Source organism: Haliaeetus leucocephalus, unplaced genomic scaffold, assembly GCF_000737465.1.
Source record: "Haliaeetus leucocephalus isolate CR32 unplaced genomic scaffold, Haliaeetus_leucocephalus-4.0 Scaffold752, whole genome shotgun sequence".
Classification (NCBI taxonomy): Eukaryota; Metazoa; Chordata; class Aves; order Accipitriformes; family Accipitridae; genus Haliaeetus; species Haliaeetus leucocephalus.
In genome coordinates this window covers 4,192,664-4,209,697 of record NW_010973188.1, presented here as the reverse complement: position 1 = coordinate 4,209,697, position 17,034 = coordinate 4,192,664, and the positions used below count along the sequence as shown (strand labels likewise).

General features: G+C 43.1%; 1 protein-coding gene across 3 annotated transcripts in view; it reads left to right on the top strand.

The window, feature by feature from the left end:
* Positions 1–244: 244 nt before the first annotated feature.
* Positions 245–17,034, top strand: part of VIT (vitrin) — a 54,159-nt gene continuing 37,369 nt past the window's right edge. For 2 of the 3 annotated variants that reach the window (XM_010581236.1, XM_010581235.1), the window contains exon 1: positions 15,842–15,872. In XM_010581236.1, the coding sequence (XP_010579538.1) occupies positions 15,842–15,872 (31 nt within the window). Of the gene's footprint in view, positions 254–15,802; positions 15,873–17,034 lie in introns of those variants that run through there. The other variant, XM_010581234.1, reaches the window with a different exon arrangement.

Here is a 17,034-nt window from a genome sequence, read left to right as displayed (position 1 = left end):
CAGAGGGAGGGAGGGAGGGAGGGAGGGAAAAGGGAGGGAGAGCAATGTGCCTTTCACAGAGCTGGGAGCTTGATGGGAATGTTTGATTAGCTCCTCTCTGAAAGAGAAAAGGTGTCCAGGCCTCCCTCTGCTGCCTGCCTTTCCTTCTGCAGAATAATGTTGGCTGGAGTTTGGGGTACAGAAAAACTTGGAAAAAATAGCACTTTCATACTGTGTGGAGAAAAGGAATAAAAAGTTGCACACCTCAAGCAAGGTAATTCTGATGTCATTTCTCTGCTACGTTTATTTATGGGGGAGAGGGTGGAGTTGCTTTTTTGCCTGTTGATAATAGTTAAATATTTTCACTGCTAAGAAACTGTAGGGACATAATTTTTTGTTTAGCATTCCAGTTGTGTGCATAGGATCAAAGACCAAGAAGATGAAGACATAGATGTAGAATGAAACTGTGCTTTAAATTATATATACTTTATTAAGTATTTATAAAAACATTAAACCCCTACTGTTAAAGTGGACACATATACTCGCTGCCTGAACAGCAAGCGCTTAATTATTTGATAAAGAATAGTGTATATTAGTCACACACCAATAGACATATATATGCTAACTGTTCAAATAGTGTATAATAGGCAATGCAACTTGTTCCCTAGGTTTAAAACAGTTTTGCTTTTAAGACTTTTTGTCTCTTTGATCAATAGGAAGGTGTGTGTTGTATCATTAATCAGCACTACCTGACACTGGGGAACACTAATCCCCAAGATACAGAATGGAAAATGGTATTATTCCAGTGATATGTATTTATATGGTGTGAACTCCCTTGCTAGATGATAGATACAGATGTATGAACAGTACAGTAGCCTAGATGCTCTGTAACCTTTTGTGCTGAGTGCTTGTTTTGCTAGTGAGGTTCCAAAAATGAATAGCATTGTCAAGCCTGCCACAGCCATTCAGCTCTCTGCGGAGAGATTAGAGTCTCGATAAGTCTCTTCAAAATGTGATTTCTCTCAGACTAGTATGAACATGAACCAAATGCCCCAAGCGAAGTTTGAACCCCAGTAAATATTTTGTCCCTAGAGTTTATGGGAACTACACCACATTCAGAGCAATAAAAGAATTACAGATTACAGAGGCAGATCCTCCTTGGAGCACATTCTTTTTCCTCTAACCTCTCCAAAATTTAAACAAAACTCCCAAAACCCAGCGAGCACAGATAAAAAGTAGTTTAGATGGCTTCAAAAATACATTTGACTGAGAACAGCAATGGAGTCATATATGTTTATAGTTTGTATTTTACCACATACAACCTAAAGTTAAAAACACCTTGTATTTGACTACGTTCAAAGAATATCTCTGGGGTTTTTGTATCTGTAGTACCATGTTCTTCAGACTTTATTCAGTTCATCACTTGAATGACAGTCATGGCTGTAAGACTGGCCTCTTTCAGAGATGCACAGAGAACTCAAGCAAAAATAACTGCATTACACACACACATTACTTTTGGAATATTAAATTAGTGTCTTATTTTAAACAGACTTATTTTGCTTGCATATTTTTTCTAATCCTTTGAGTTGCTGGGGTTGTTCTCACTGGGATTACAGAAAAGACTTCCTGTCTTTCTGTTATGCAAGACATAAGAAATATTTTTTTAAAAAAAGAAACCTCGACTGTCCTACCAATAAATCTGAATATTGCTTTGTTTTTCCACCTGTAGTAGGAATGTTATGTTCTTAACTTGCTCACCACTTTATGTAAGACACTTCTTTTCCTAGTAGTATTCTTACACATGACTTACCATTGGCTGGTTGAATCAAGTAGTTTTACTAGCTAAACCAGGTTTCCTCACACTTGGGGTGCAAGAAAGGTACCCCATATGGATTCTCTTCTGTCTAATAAGAATGAGATCCTACCAAAATCTTTCCTTTAGTGGAGACATTATCAAGGTGTTCCCTCTTCACCCAGCTACTTACTTACTTTCAAAGAAGTAGTAGGAAGTTAATTTTTACACTTCCTGTTGTCACACTTGATTAATTGGCATATTTCTAAAAGGAGACTGCCTGAGCTACAGTGTGAACACAGAAACTGGAAAAACAGACTAATTATTTCACGTGAAACAACAGAATTATTTATTATTTCTGGCCATTGCTTTTTAGAAAACACTGCTAAAAATAAACCTGAATTTTACATAACAGTGGCATCAAAGACTTGACTGTACCTGGTCTGCCTGGAGAATTTTTAACTTTTTCCTTTTCACCTCTGAGCCACAAATAAAGCTCTAGACAGCAAATACTGCCCAGTAGCTTTACATGCTAACCCAAGGCTCGGGACATGCATGTTTAAGTCTCTGTTTTACCAAAAGTCTCCTAAATGATGATAGGTAAGTCATTTGGGGCATCTGGCTGAAACGAGCAATAAAAGTGATAGCTCAGTTTACTATCTGCAGCTACGACTGTATTCCTCCTCCAATGTAACACGTTGGCTAAACACATAGAAAAAACCGCTGTGGCACTCATAGGCACCAACTCCCTGAACACACAGGGACTGGCATGGGCAGGTGCCGGAGCAGTGAGGTGTGTGTTGGCCCACTGCAATGGGCTGGGGAAGCACCATCTTTCCTGGATGGGTGGTCAAAAGCAATAGTCTAGGATTTCCTGACAGCCCTGGGGGATGTGCTGGCCCCCTGAAGCTTGGAGTCCACCAGGACTCCTCCAGCGTGCTGCAGCAGCAGCTGAGGTTTAAACCTCCCATTCACGGCTCAGCAAGTGGACCCTAAACAGGTAGTATGTCCTTCCTTCTGAATGCCCATCCGTCATACAGGTAGCATTGGTCTGCTTTGGAAAACAGAAACACGAAACAAAAATAAATGAAAACCTAGAGTTTTGGGGTTTTTTTTTAAGGAGAGAAAAATAACAGTCATAGTATGTGTTGTATCTAAAGCCAGGGAGGATGGAGCTACAGCAGTCATAGCTCTGCCCTCCTCACCTTTCTCCTGTGGAGTAGTTTTTAAGGCCGGAGTCAGAGAGCGAAATAGGTGCTTGCACCTACTTAGAGCACTTTGATTCCTCTTTTGAACTTGCCGGGGCACAGGGAGCCCCCTTGTCCCAGCGCTGGCCTGGGGTGCCTGCGCTAGAACTCAGCTGGGCCCTGGGACAATGCAGCCCCTGTTCTGCGCCAGGCTGTTGCACAGAGGCTATAATTATCTCTCTTCTAATGACCAGCCAGGCAAGATAACAGTTTTTATGCTATGTTTAGAAAACAATGTCTTACTACAAATTGATGGTTCATTCGCCTGTAAAAGAGCCTCTCTAACAGCCCTGGAGCAGCTGCCACTCTTTCGCATCCCAGTTCCTTTCTTTGCCGCACATTTCACACTTGGAAAACTTGGGTGAATGCTGTGCAGGCAGTGCAGCCTCCCCCTGCCACAGAAGAGGCTCGGAGAGCCGCAGAAGTGCCCAGAAAGTCTGTAGCCGCTTAGATTGTATCTCTATTAGTAAATTAAACTCCGACTGTCTGGCTCACGACAGCCTGCATCGCCCTCGTGAACTCTCTCAGCCCCCGACCCGAAGGGGCTGCAGGCACTGCTGTCAGCACTACGGAGGGCAGCAGCCAGACTGCCTTTTACTGACTCCTGATAATGCCCTGCGGAAGGCAAACTGCTGCAAAAAGTGGGATGTGAAGGGACTTGCTGCAGATAAAACAGGAGCATGTATTACTGATGAGCTTTTCTTTCAGTGCTGTGGCTCACAGGCAAGTCGGGGGTCTACTGAAATTATGTAGGCTCCTAAGGCATCTATGGGGTAGCTATGCTGGCCAGGTGAGATTGCAGCCTGTGTGGATATATCTGACCCTCGCAAACACCGGGAGGTATCAGAAGTGGGCAGTCCTGACAGCATGGCACTCACGGGTTAGCTGCCTGAGTATTTGCTCTGGGCTCTGCAAACATTTTGCACCAAACTCCGGGCTGGGGCAGCTGCACATTTAGTGGTGTCTAAGGGCTGCTCCCACATCCTCGGCTGGTGCCCTGCCAGCGGAGGAGCAGCGCCCGCTCCCTCTTTCTGCAGCTGGCTCACCCTCACCTCTCTTGCCACCTTCTTGGAGCTGTTATCTCTGCTCTCCTCTGCAGCAGAACGTGGCTGGGTCGCCTTGAGCTGCCTTTCCTATTCAGGCTCATTTTTCAACAAATGAGCCCTGGAAAAAAAACAGAAAATGTTGATCAGAAGGAAAATTTCCCAATGACTTGGAGCCAGCAATATTGCTCATGAAAATGTATTTTAATTAAAAAAAAAAACACCATCTGCAGCTTTTGCTTTTCCTTTTGAAGCAGAGCACCTAAATCTATAGCTCATAGCCCAAACTGGAAACACATTTGCATTCAGAAGACTATTTATAACCACCTCTGCTTCATTCAAATCACCTAGGTTTAAGCAGTTATTAACCTGACAAATCTTACTGTCATGACTGAACTGGCTTTCTAGCACCCATTAAGTCCATCCTACCTTTGCTTTATCTCCAGAGCTTCAGAGTGCATTAAGAGGTCAGCGGCACATTAAGAACACGAACTGTGTCAGTTATCCATAATGTGTCTCATTCTACAGGACATCCCATAGACACAGATATAAAAAATACTTGCAAGATGAACTTGCGTTTTCAAACTGTTTTTCAGCCTGTCACCTTATAAAATAGCTTTGTAAATGTAACACATGTAACACAGCAGCCAAGAGACTCTCAGCCGGCAGCTGGTTTCATATGAAAAAAGGCGCATAATTGCCAAGTGACAGTTTTACATGCGCCAAAATTTCTGGGAAAATTCTGAATGATTTTGTGTAGCTTCATGCAGTCCTTTAATGTCCCCACCAGGATGAGTTGGGGATTTCCAACACCTCCAGGTTTGTACATAAAACAGTGGAAATTTTTACCTCTCTAAAATCACTTATTTACAGGGAAGTTTGGACATGGCCACCTCTGTGCCTCTCGATCTCCCTGCCAGGTTCTTTTAGGGTTTCAGAAGGCTTCATTCTTTTTATTTTCCCCAACTACGTAGTTTACCCTTGCGTCTGTAGAACAAGGGTAAGACATAGAGGAAAGCTGGCAGGAGTACTGTGTATCCTGGCCCTGGTCACCTTCAGTGAGTCAGAGTTACGAAAGGGTAACAGTTCCATGACTTCAGAGGCTATTTTCACAGCTGTCAGCCAGCCGAGAAAGATGGGACCCCATCCTGCTCACCTTGGTGGGACCCCATCTTTCTCAACTCTCTTGCAATGCATCTGCAGCACTCCAGCATTTTGTTCTCCTGGGCTTGGTGGAAGAAGTTTTTGGACATGAAGCATATGAAGAAAGAGGGGCTGTTTGGAAATGAGGCTAAGTGGGAAGGAGGGGAGTGTCCAGATGAGGGAGCGGAAAGGTTAGAGAAGTTTAGAGTAGTTGTAATGGAACAATTTGGTACAAATGGGATTGCCTGCAAGGCATCACACAAGTCAGACAAGTCTTCTTTCACCCTGCTTTGTGGACAGTCTTTCCACCAAGCTGCATCTCAAAATAAGTGGTAATTTGGGATGTAAAGTGTCAGGCTTCCATGGTCTACATCTTCTATTCTCAATGGTGAAATCTGTGTGTAGAAAGAAATACGCAAGTTAAGCAATAATTAGATTTGAAGTAGAAGCTTGTATGGTAATCTCCTAAAGCCAAAATTCAGAACAAACTTCCTGAGCATGGAAGTGGATTATGCGATATTGAGGTCTGCAGGCTCAGTTTTGTTTTAAAAACAAAAGACCATAAATTACAAGTTCCTGCTCCCAGTCCATGTGATAAGCTCAGTTTTCCTTTCTGATCATGGGATCTCAGAAGCAGAATCCTGTGATTCATCTCTATGTTGAAACAGCATGTTTTAAAAGCTTCTAATATGCAAAATTAGTAAATCAGTGTCAGCCTGGTCCTGAGACACGTTTCTCAACAATTTCTGGCTGCACATACAGTCACAGTATCTGAGACCAGGCTCTGGGAGCCACTTTCTCTGCCACCATGTTTTCTAGCTTTTCAAGTCCCCTCCAGGGCACTCAGATATTGAGGGATGTAGTTTTGGAAGCATAGTCATCCCTCATGTTGTCTGCATGACCCATATGCTAGAGAGCCCACTCCTGCCAGTTGTCAAGAGCTGCCAACACACATGCCGTAAGGCTGCACAGCTTGGCCCACATTATGTCAGGTCTTTCACCAGCACCTCCACCAACAGCATGTCTTCAGAGACCCAGCACTACCCATAATAGCCTCATTTATAATGTTGGCACCCATGCAAACCCATAGCTCACTTTCATCCCAAAAGCAGCATGGAGTCCTGAGATGTCTTCTGTAGCCATTAAAAAATGGGAACAGTATTCACAGGTCCACAGTTTTCAAATGGCTCCCCACAACAGCCACATCTGGTGAGACACCTCAGCTTGAATGTGTCAGTTGGGTTATGGGTGGGCTGCAGACCAGCACCAGGCGGGAAGGGTACAACTGAAACAGCCTGTAGCAAAGCCAAAGCAGCGATGACCACTAGCTGGGGAGGTCAGCCTGCCGCAGTAACGAGGCATAAGGTTCCATCCTCACTGCAGCCTTTCCCATGAGACCTTGAGGAGCAGGACTTGCCTCTGACCCAGGAGGAGGAGACGGGACAGGCTTCCAAATCCAAAGATCTCTCTGCAGATGACAGCAGAGAAGCATCCAGCTTATCCACAGAAATATTGGTAGACTCTGCCTAAAGACTAGACTAGGCTAAAGACTAGCCTTCGATGTTCTCTGTGAGGAGTATGAGAAAGCGCAGGTCTAGTGAGGAGCCTTAGGAGCCCCTCATGGCTCAGACCAGCAGGACAGGAATGCCACCTCCAGTAGGAGATCCAGATGTGCCTTTTGCACCTGGCTACCACAACAGCTCATGCATATCCTCTGAGCATCCAGGTGGCACCTCTATATCCCATGCCCAAGGAAGGGGGGAGCCTGGGCTCCACCTGTAGGGCGTGGGTAGGGTGGCCACGCACCACATCCTGGGATGTGGGGTCGGGCATCCTGCCCCTCGGCAGCCGACCCTGCAAGGAGTCAAAGGATTTGGAGGTCCCAGCAAAGCAGCACTAGAAGATGACTGAGGGCCATAAGGTGTTTTGGGTTTGTTTCCTGACTTGCCTTTTGTAGCAACCACCTTTCTAGCACAGGTTGGTCTTTTCTAAACTAAATGTATCAGAGAGGTATCAGAGAGCTGGAGGGAAAGGTTCCCAAGCAGGAAAATGCAGCTAGTCAGGAAGAAATAATTTTTTTTGAAAAGTACAAAATATATAAAGGGAAAATATTAAGCAGTGCAAGGAGCATAAGACTATCATTTTTACAGAGAACTATAATGCAAATTGAAACTACTTTCTTAACTTTGTTTCACTGGTTTCCACCACAGAAGCAGTTTTGAGCCTAGCTTTTCAAAATGCTTTCTACAGCTTCCCCAGTGCTTCCTGATTTGCTGAAGATATTTTGTATAAGATGCTTCCTTGATCAAGTTGTCATTACTAGACATTGATGAATTTCACCGCTTACTGCCTTATATCAAACCAGTGCCACATACCAGGGTAGTTCCAGATACTTTTTTTAAATTACATATATTTTCTGAATCCTTATCCAACCAGTCCATGGCTTTGGCATGAGGCATCATTAGTCATACTGACTGCATGAGATACTGAATTGATAAAAGTTTTCTGTGAGATAATACATAAATTTACTAGCATGCTCAAGGATCGGTTTTGCTTTTGACCTAGACATATAACTCACTTTTGTAGTGAAGGGATACATGTAGTTTTAATAAGCAAAGCCTAAACATCCTAAAGTTTTGCTAAATTTCTGCTTCTAAGTTCTACCAAAAAAAAAAAAAAAAAGGTGTCAAGTTTTGTTTGAACATGCTACAGAAATTCCAAAAACCATCCCCAGGGTGATGTGCAGTTTCTTCAGTGCCTTTAACACAAATTCTTCACTTTTAGACCAAATATGTACCTTCGGGGGAATTCTGACACACTACAATAATTCTTAGTTTGCAGGCAGTGCAAATAGCATGGTTAGTCAGTGCTCTTTTCATTGTGCATCCAACCTGAGAAACCAAGTATTACACTTTAAAAAGTCATTTTGACTTGTTAAAACCATGTGTTGGAAATAGAAAATGTGCATTTTCTAAAAAGTGAAAGATGTGGCCACAAATCTCAAGCCACAAAGCTAGCACAGCCCTGAGGCACTGCTGAATTGCAGGTCCTTCCCTTTGCCCTTAGTTTCTTGGGGAAATGGCAGTGCCAGGGGTTGATGGTACCTGGCTGGGATCTGACTGATGTTAAGCAGAAGTAGTTAAACTATAAAAAGGAAATAAGTTCTCTGCTATAGTGAGCAAGCTCCAGTGCACAGAGGGAGCATGGGCTTGAGCCTGGGAGCAAGGGGGGCAGATACATGAGCAGACAAGAGCCGTGGTGGGGAGGAGGATGGAGGGAGGGAGTTGTCTGGACAGGGATTCACAGGTTTGAGCTAACAGCGATTCCCAGTGAGCCATAAAAGCTGCACATCAAAATGAAAAAAGTTAATGCATAATACATTAACAGAAACTGGGAAAGTACAGTGTAGACCCTCATAGAAATCATCATCTGGATAGTCCAAATTATATTTTGTCTGTGAGTGGGTGATATATTCTAAATGTACCTCTTCCTTCACTGGAAGGGGCATGTCAGACCAGGATAATTGATGGTTATCTTGCTGAGACAGATGAAAAAGTATAATCATTGCAGTTTTATTTAGGCTCTGAGAAAGGTCCAGCAAGTTAAATCATACTGTAGTTTTAAATAAATTACTTTCTTCTGAAAGAGCTCTGTGAAAAGTACAAAAATCATTCATCACTGTTACTTCAACCTTATATTGGTTTAATTTCAGGGCATTGCATGAACACAAAATGAGTAGTCCAGGGCTGCTTGGGTGTTTTTATTTGGCTCTAAATTGCTGGGTATAGCATCTTTTCATTATACCTACCTGAATGGAGCTATTTTGGACTAAATTCTTCTTGCAAATCTGCATATAAACATTTCTTAAAGCAGCTCTGAAAAAAGGACTCCTGTGCCCAAGGTGCAACTTGGGTAGAATTTAGACTTCTGAATCCACCCATAGCTCACTTCAATGACTTGAGAGTGAATTGACAGGTACCACGTGAGAGGTACTGGCTACCAGCAGTTCCCCTAGCCCTCTCCTGAGTCAGGGACGTCATGGAACAGAGTAGGCACCATTTAAAACATAATGTGGCAGCCACAACAATCAAAGCTTTTGTAATAAGAAGCACGTGGTGAGAGCCCTTAATCAGGGATAACTGTATCAGGGCTGTCTGTGGCCTCAGAGAGTTTGAACCCGTGTTTCCTTCATCACCAAAGAGGTTCCCCCATCATAAGACTCCAGGGCACAAAAGATTGGGATATCCCCCATTCTCTGTGATGAAGCAGGACCCCTGTGCAACCAGGAATGCCAAATGTGGGGTCAGAAAGAGAGCAAATGAAAAGGGGCCTGACTTGCTGTTTGCCTGGGAGCATAGCAGAGCCAGTCTCTGGCTTTGCTCCTGGAAGAAGCATATGTTTCAGAGTAGCCCACTACTGCATAAAAAGCAGAGTGAGTCCAGGGAGAGGGAAGGTCCTAGGACCCTACGTCCTCTTCCCCATCTGAATGTCCAAACCACAGGGCTGCAGCAAGGCTCCAGGGGCATCTGCACATCTCTTAGCATCCCAGACACACAGTGGTCTAGTTTCAGTAGAGAGGGGAGAATGTGCCCAGGCATCCCTAGTACCCTTGGGGATGGCACCCTCGCTCCCCAAAAAATCTCTTCAATCACTTTGTAGAGGGTCTGCAGGAGGTGAGGCCTCTGCTCTCTCCAGAATCATTTTGAACTCTTGGGGCTTCTCCAAGCAGAGGCCATAACCTCTGACCACCTCTGAGCTAACACTGCTGTGCACGGGTAGCCAGGGTCTTTCAGGCCACACGGGGAAACTTTCCATGTTTTGTTTGTTAGGGCCAATAGGCCTACACCCGTTTCAGGCAGTTCACAGACCACCCAGCAGGCTAAACAGCCCAACCTGCCTGTAGTTACGGCACACTGACACCAGCAAGCCAAGCCAGCCAGCTGAACTTTGAGAAACAGGGCCAACAGCTACCCTTGTATAGCAATATGGTGTAAACCAGCACATGTTCAAGAAACGGAGCACTGTCCAAGCCCTCAGCACCCATCTCTGAAGCAAAAGGCCTAAAAGGCCAGGAAAAATGGCAAACACCGTTCCCCTGCTGTCAAAGGGGTCACTGCTGGGAGGGTGGAAGACCACCACTGACTGGGTGTGGGATTCATGTGGCCACAGAAAACAGCTGGCAAATGGTCTGTAGCTACTGCTTAGGTGGTAAAGGAAATTACTCAAAATTAATAGCCCTGATTGTAATCCTAATGCTAGCTGTGTATGTTAATGCAAAGACTCTTTAAGGCAAAAGCACAAGCTGTCCCCAGGCTCAGACACTCGTTTAGCAGTGGCTTGGTTGTTCATTTTATTAAACACACAATTACCTAATGTGCAACGTCTGATACTTCTGACGACTCCTGCACTACAAAGGAAAGGCCTGCAGCCATAAAAGCCCGAGTTTCCTTGTCGGCTCTTTCTGAGGCGCTGGATAATTAAGCAGAGTGCATCATGGTGCTCTGAAGCTCAGCACTGCCTCCAGGAAGCATTTTGGGGTTCTCAGGCCTGGTTCCACCTACCTCCAGCTGTCTGGCCAAAATGGATTGCAACCACAGCAGAGGCTCCTCTAAAAGCTGAAGAAGGTTGAAGAATGCATATGGTACAGGAAACCCTGAATTTCTTATTGACACTTCCCTCAAACAGTGTGGGCAATTCATTTCTTTTCTTCTCTTTGATATGATAAAGTGTATGATGTCCTACCTTTGCAGATGGTGCTAGTACAGACATTAGCTTTCTTTTGCTTCAATTATAGCAAGCCCCTTGCAATTTCCTTCATATATGAAAGAAAACAGGTGAGCATTCACTCACCTTTTTTATAGCAGAAGGTGATGAGGTCTGTGATATTTTTTAATTCCTGGATGCATATATTCTATTTCAGACCACTTAAAGAGTAAAGTCCAGCATCCCACGCAAACAAGCTCACCCTTGCAAAATAGTACGTTGGATCTTACCTTTTGTGATCTGGCCTGGGATACCTACAGGGCAATCTGAAATGAAATATAGTTATCAACTCAGCTTTTCTGGCTCAGCAGAACTCATTACCTGCCTTTTTAAAATAAACAGCCACTTAGATTATTTTTTTTTAATGTACAGACTTCAGAGCGACACAGTGCACTGAAGGTACATCATTCCTTCACTCTGACAAGAAAGGGGGTGAAACTAAATCACATGTGACAAGTGTTAGCCATATTACTTACTGTGCACCAAAATGAACAGCTATTGCACTGCCGAGCAAGGTACAATACCACAGGGACAGAATATGAGCATGAAACAAAGAAAGAGTTAAACTATTCTTTTAAAAGAGATGAAAGAAAACAAAAAAGAAATCTAAAATGTTTTATTCTAGAAGATGACGATCAGCTCTTGTTTATCCAAACCAGTTTACTCACACCTACACCAAGCCCACTTGATTTTCCCATAAAGGGCACATATTTAACTCAGCCCACAGTGCTTAGAGATCATGTTGTTAACTCCACGCTACTTGCTCAGATAGCTTTCAAACAAAGTCCACTTCTGTTTTTTTATGGTGCCAGTGCTTCTGCGATATTACAACCCCTTGAGAAGGGGAACAATAACACACACTATTGTGATACAAAGAGAGTACACAAATTCTGCAGCACAGGAGATTACAGGAAATAAACAGCTTACTCCTGCAGAGACAAAGCACATGGCACCAGCAAAGAATTTCAGTTTGCACGTGGAATGGACACCAGTGCCTGACACCAAAAATCAGGACTTAAAACCTACACTTCCATCAGAAAATGTTATAGTTTGCCATACAGTGACAATTTATACAGGTTTAAACCACCTGTTTGTTTGTAGCATGTAGCAGCTCTCTCAGACCTCTATAACAGTCAAGCTGGTAATAAAAGGTCAGTATAAAAATCTTACTTTATATGCAGAAAGAATAGTTTGCTAACTCTGGCTCTTCCCTAACATTCAAGCTTTTTCAAGTATTTGTGGTAGGGAAAAAGTAATCAACATTCTTTCAAATAGAAATTTGATTTTTAAAAGTAAAATAGGATCTGCACTTGGAAACACTAAAGGAGGTGCTTCTCACTACATTTATACTTGACTTAGCTGGGATTTAAGCACATGTTAATGTAATGCATATACTTAACTACTTTCCTGACATAAGGTTAACTTCTGTTATGGCAGTCTGAAGGATACAGATGGGGAAAGGTACTCTGGTAAACAAAGATCCAGCATACAGTTTACGAGATTTAATACTGAATGGTCACTAGTCGCCAGGACGGACTGGGACTGCAAATGCTGCATTAATAGAAATCTGATAAGGAGAAATCTCAGTAAAACTCATACTCCAGACTAACACAAAGTAGAAACTTTTGGGTTTGTTTCAATGGCATCTATTCATTTGGTAAAGGAACAAAGGAGCAATAGCTTTGTGTTTAATAGCAAAGTATCATTCTTGATCTACACATAAAACATCCCCAAACCTCCCAGTGGATCTACACAGACTAAAAAGCCTGTCGTATGCATTGATTGGAGCCCTGCTTTCCCTTTCCTTCCCAGAGGAACAAAAAAACCCACACTGTTTTATTCCGGGCTGTTGCTCCTTTTACCAGTTTGAAGTAGTGGATGCCATGCTAGCGCACAGTATAGGAGATCTCATAGGGCTTAAATCAGGTGACTCCGTAGGCCCCTAATACAATGAATGCACACAGACTTCCCACAATGGAAAGCTTGGAGGCTCTAAGCCGGACACTTAATGGTTGGCAGTGTAAATCCTCCTGCACTTTCCCCCATGTGACAGCCCAAGGTCTGAAGGCCAGGACCCCCCTTGAGAGTGTTGCCCCCAGAGCTGTGTCACAGGATGTCTATGCATTTTTCCTGGCATGCCAGTGCCTAATGTAGAAATTAATATAGTGGCAGAAATAAGTTTCTTTACTATTATAATTTATTTCCATCAGGATACTAGTATAAACTGCACCAGCAAAAGTACAGAGCCCACCACAAGATGCTTTTATGTGTAGCTATGACAAGAAATCTGTTAAGTAAATCTAACAGCCTTGTCTAAATGCTTCTGTTAACTTTCTTATTGATAAAATATCTGTTACTGCAGGCTAAGGGGTCTGCTGAACTCATTTGCCCCTGAGATGCTTTACAGATGAACACCTTTTAGATTTCTTGGCCTCTTTCTGCAGGAAATTCGTAATATATTAGGAAAAAAAGCCCAATTTCTGTTGCCTTGAAAAGCAATGCCACCAGCAGAGTAGGTGGAAATTGCAATTGCAGCCAAGCCTGAGGTAGTGCCACCCAAGAGGACTGGGATGGCTTCTGGGGCAGCTGGCCTGGGGGACAGCAGGGCCTTCAGAAAGCATTGAGAAGTCTTGCACAGCACTGGTGGTACAGGTGATTATACATTTTGTAAGACAGGAAAAGTTAAGTAGTATTGGACTCTCTCCACAAAGTGCACAGCAGCCCACCCATGAAGCTAGCTTTTACATGGATCCTTTACCATCTCAGACCTTTTCTACTCTAATTAAACTAGAGATGAAAATACCTCAGCACAGAGCCAAATACTGTCAGGACAAATTCTCACAGCTCTCTTTGACTTTAAATATGCCACTGCTGAATATATTCGCTGCAGATTTTGGGAATGCTCTTATTAAGATGCCTTTTCTGAAACCTAAGTCAGTGCCACCATAGTCTTTAATGGTGCACAGTGGTTCTGCAAAAGACTTGCAACTCTTATTCTGCCTCTTTCTTTTTCTGGGATTGACCTGAAGTGAGAACTCATTGCAGCAGGGCAATTTTTTGATACCTCTGACATGGTGATGGTTTGAGACATATAACTGAAAAGGATCTGAGCTAAGTTCCTCTGAATTCTCTTCTACAGCTTGTTACTATTTCCTTTAGCAGCTTCATGATGGAAATGCACTGCAGTAAACGCTTAAAATTTATTTTTCTTCCAGGAGATGGGCAAGGTTTTTTTCACAGAAACTAACAGTGACAGCAGAATATTACCACATAATTGCTCTTGCTGCTATGGCTTGTACAGTCTGGGGTCACCCCAACTGCACTGTCTATCATTTTGCAGAAAGACACAGTCACTGTGTTGAGCCACTTTCCACACCCCCAGGATTCAGTTTGGTGTCTTCTGAGCAACCTCTGTTGCTTTCAGTTTTAGCAGCCTAGCAGGAGGACTGTTTTAGGAAAGACATAGTACTATTAGAAATTGATACTGTTAGTATGTTCTGGCATTTGAAGTTCTCTGATCGTAGCACAGAAGCAAAAATCAGAGGTGCAGCTGGCCCATGTAAAAGGGGTTATAAATTATATAGGCCTAGAACTGGCTGAACTCAGTTTAGTCTAGCATACTATTTTAGGCATCGTCACTCAAGAAGCATGTGGTTTGCTTGAAAAAGAAGAGCAATTAAAATAAAAAATGTGGAAACATTGTATATGAAGACAGATTGCCGATTTTTTTCTCTGTCTCCTGTATCTGCCTTGTCAGTCTAAATTTCTTTCTGTGGCCGCCAAAGCCCTGTTTCTGAATACACGAATTGCTATGTGAAATCTGCCACTGCCATTTTTCCAGGAGGCAGATATCTTGCTTTTCCTGATCATTTGCAGCTTTAACATTCCATGTATTTTCTTCCTTGATAGGAAGCTAATTTTTATTTTAGTATGAATCTTTCCATTTGTAAGCATGTAATCAGTTTCTTTGAAGACCAAGTTTATTTTGATCCTTGAGTTTTTCCTGTACAACACACAAATATTTTCTCCCTCTCAGACTTTTTACTCTGATATTTGTCAAGCATCTTGTAGTATTTTAGTGACTGAGATTAATTATGAGCGCCCAACCCAGGATTCCCTCAACAATCACCAAGTAACTGCAAAAGCAGCACAGAAGGTGATGCTCAGGAGGAGCTGAGACGGGTTATCTCTGATAAATTTGTGTTCTTGCAGCCTGGCCAAGAGCTTCAGGGATGGCAGGGGTAAGGAACTACATATGCAGACCTAGAAAAAAACATCGTTCAGCTGCTCTGACAGAGTGCTCTTAATCTCAGGTGCTTGCGCATGCATACACACACACCCTCAGTAATTTGGCTCACAAATGATGGCACAACTGCAAGATACCTTACGTAACGTCCTTCAGGAGTGAACGGACTTATGTTCCCCATATCTTTATGAGATTACATGGTGTGGTTTGATGTGCAGACAACACAATTCTGTGATTGTGTCTTAGAAGAGTAGTGAATGAACTTGAATAGCTGTCAGAGCATGCCTGTACCCATCGTGCCCTGTCCTGCCACTGGCTTCAGAAATAAGTATGTGGAGTGAAATCTTGATTTCCTGAGGCAAAAGGCAAATCTTCGACAGAAGTAAAAAATTAGTCCATGGGAATACCACAGCCCAAACACCATCTCCTCTGTGGACATCAGCTGCTCTACAAAGCATGAGAAGAGGACACAGCATGTGAGGACTGTAAAAGGTTGAAGAAGAGTGCACAGTCCCTCTTCCCCCACCCCTCCAGTGTCATCTGCGATACTTCCAAATGCAGCCTGATGTACTCTTCTTTTCCTTTTCAGTGCTCCTTAGTGACACATCCAGATTTTGCTTTACTCGCCATGAAGGCCACAGTCATTGCAACCTTCTTTGGTAAGTACAGCTGATGTGCTGCAGTTAGTTAGTAGTTTGTGGGTTTGTACTCTCCTGTCCTGGCTGACCAGTGGCTGCTGGTTTCTTCTCTTCCCTTTGGACTCCATGGCTGATGAAGCTCTCAATGGCAGGTGGAGTAAACCTTGGCACAGCTTTTCAGAAACAGGCTACCCAAACCCGCAGAGATCTCGAAGTACATGACCAGCTGCATGCAGTCCATATCAGAGGGCACAACGGGGCCTGAAAAATGTCTGTAATGTAAAGATTCCCTCCAAAGAAAAAGCAGCTGTTTCTTACATGGGAGCATCCCTTCCCAATTCTCTGTGTTCTTGCTCTCTCCATGAACAAGAAGGTGCCAAAGGACAAAGGCTATAAATGTGTCTTATTTTCTTTCCCCTGCCAGTCAGACAGGATCTTGCTTTTTGGAAACACATAGAGACTCCAGAATTTGCAATTCATCTTACATGAACACTCCAGTTGATCAAGCATGATTTCTTAGTGTACTTTACTTACATGACTCCCTTTGATGGAGATCCAGCCACCACATAGCCTAATGGTGCTGTATGACTTTAATTGTGATATTCCCAGGCAATATTCCCTCTAGCTGGGATCCTCAAGTCTGGCAGGATAGCCATTCAAATAGCTCAAATTCATAGTTATCTATGTAGTTCTTCTATCTTTACTAAGAGACCAAATTACTTTCTCCAGATTAAATTATGCCCTAACATTGCATGTCATGTAATTGGGACTTTGCACTTTATTTTCCACTGGTTCGCTCCTTTTTTTTCTAACTACAGTTTTGTTTTGGTTACACAACTGCACCAGTGACAAAAGGCCCCATACTGCATCTGTACACTGTCACTGATTTTTCTTTTGAAAAACTTCTAGGAGTGATTAAGTCTGCAAATTCACTGCAGCCACTCTAGGGGGAGAAGAACATAAAAAAAAGAACTAAGACTGCTGTTGCATATTCTAGTAAGATTAACTTAACAAACGATGAGAGGATCAGCCAGCACATCATAGATACTTTCAATTCCCTCTGAAAGCTCAGAAAAGGGAAAGGTGAATAGGAAAGTCAAGATATTTGTAATTAAATTATTAATTACCCATAATACAGTGCTTACAAAATCAGCACAGAGAATGAAGAGGTTTTGTATGTCAT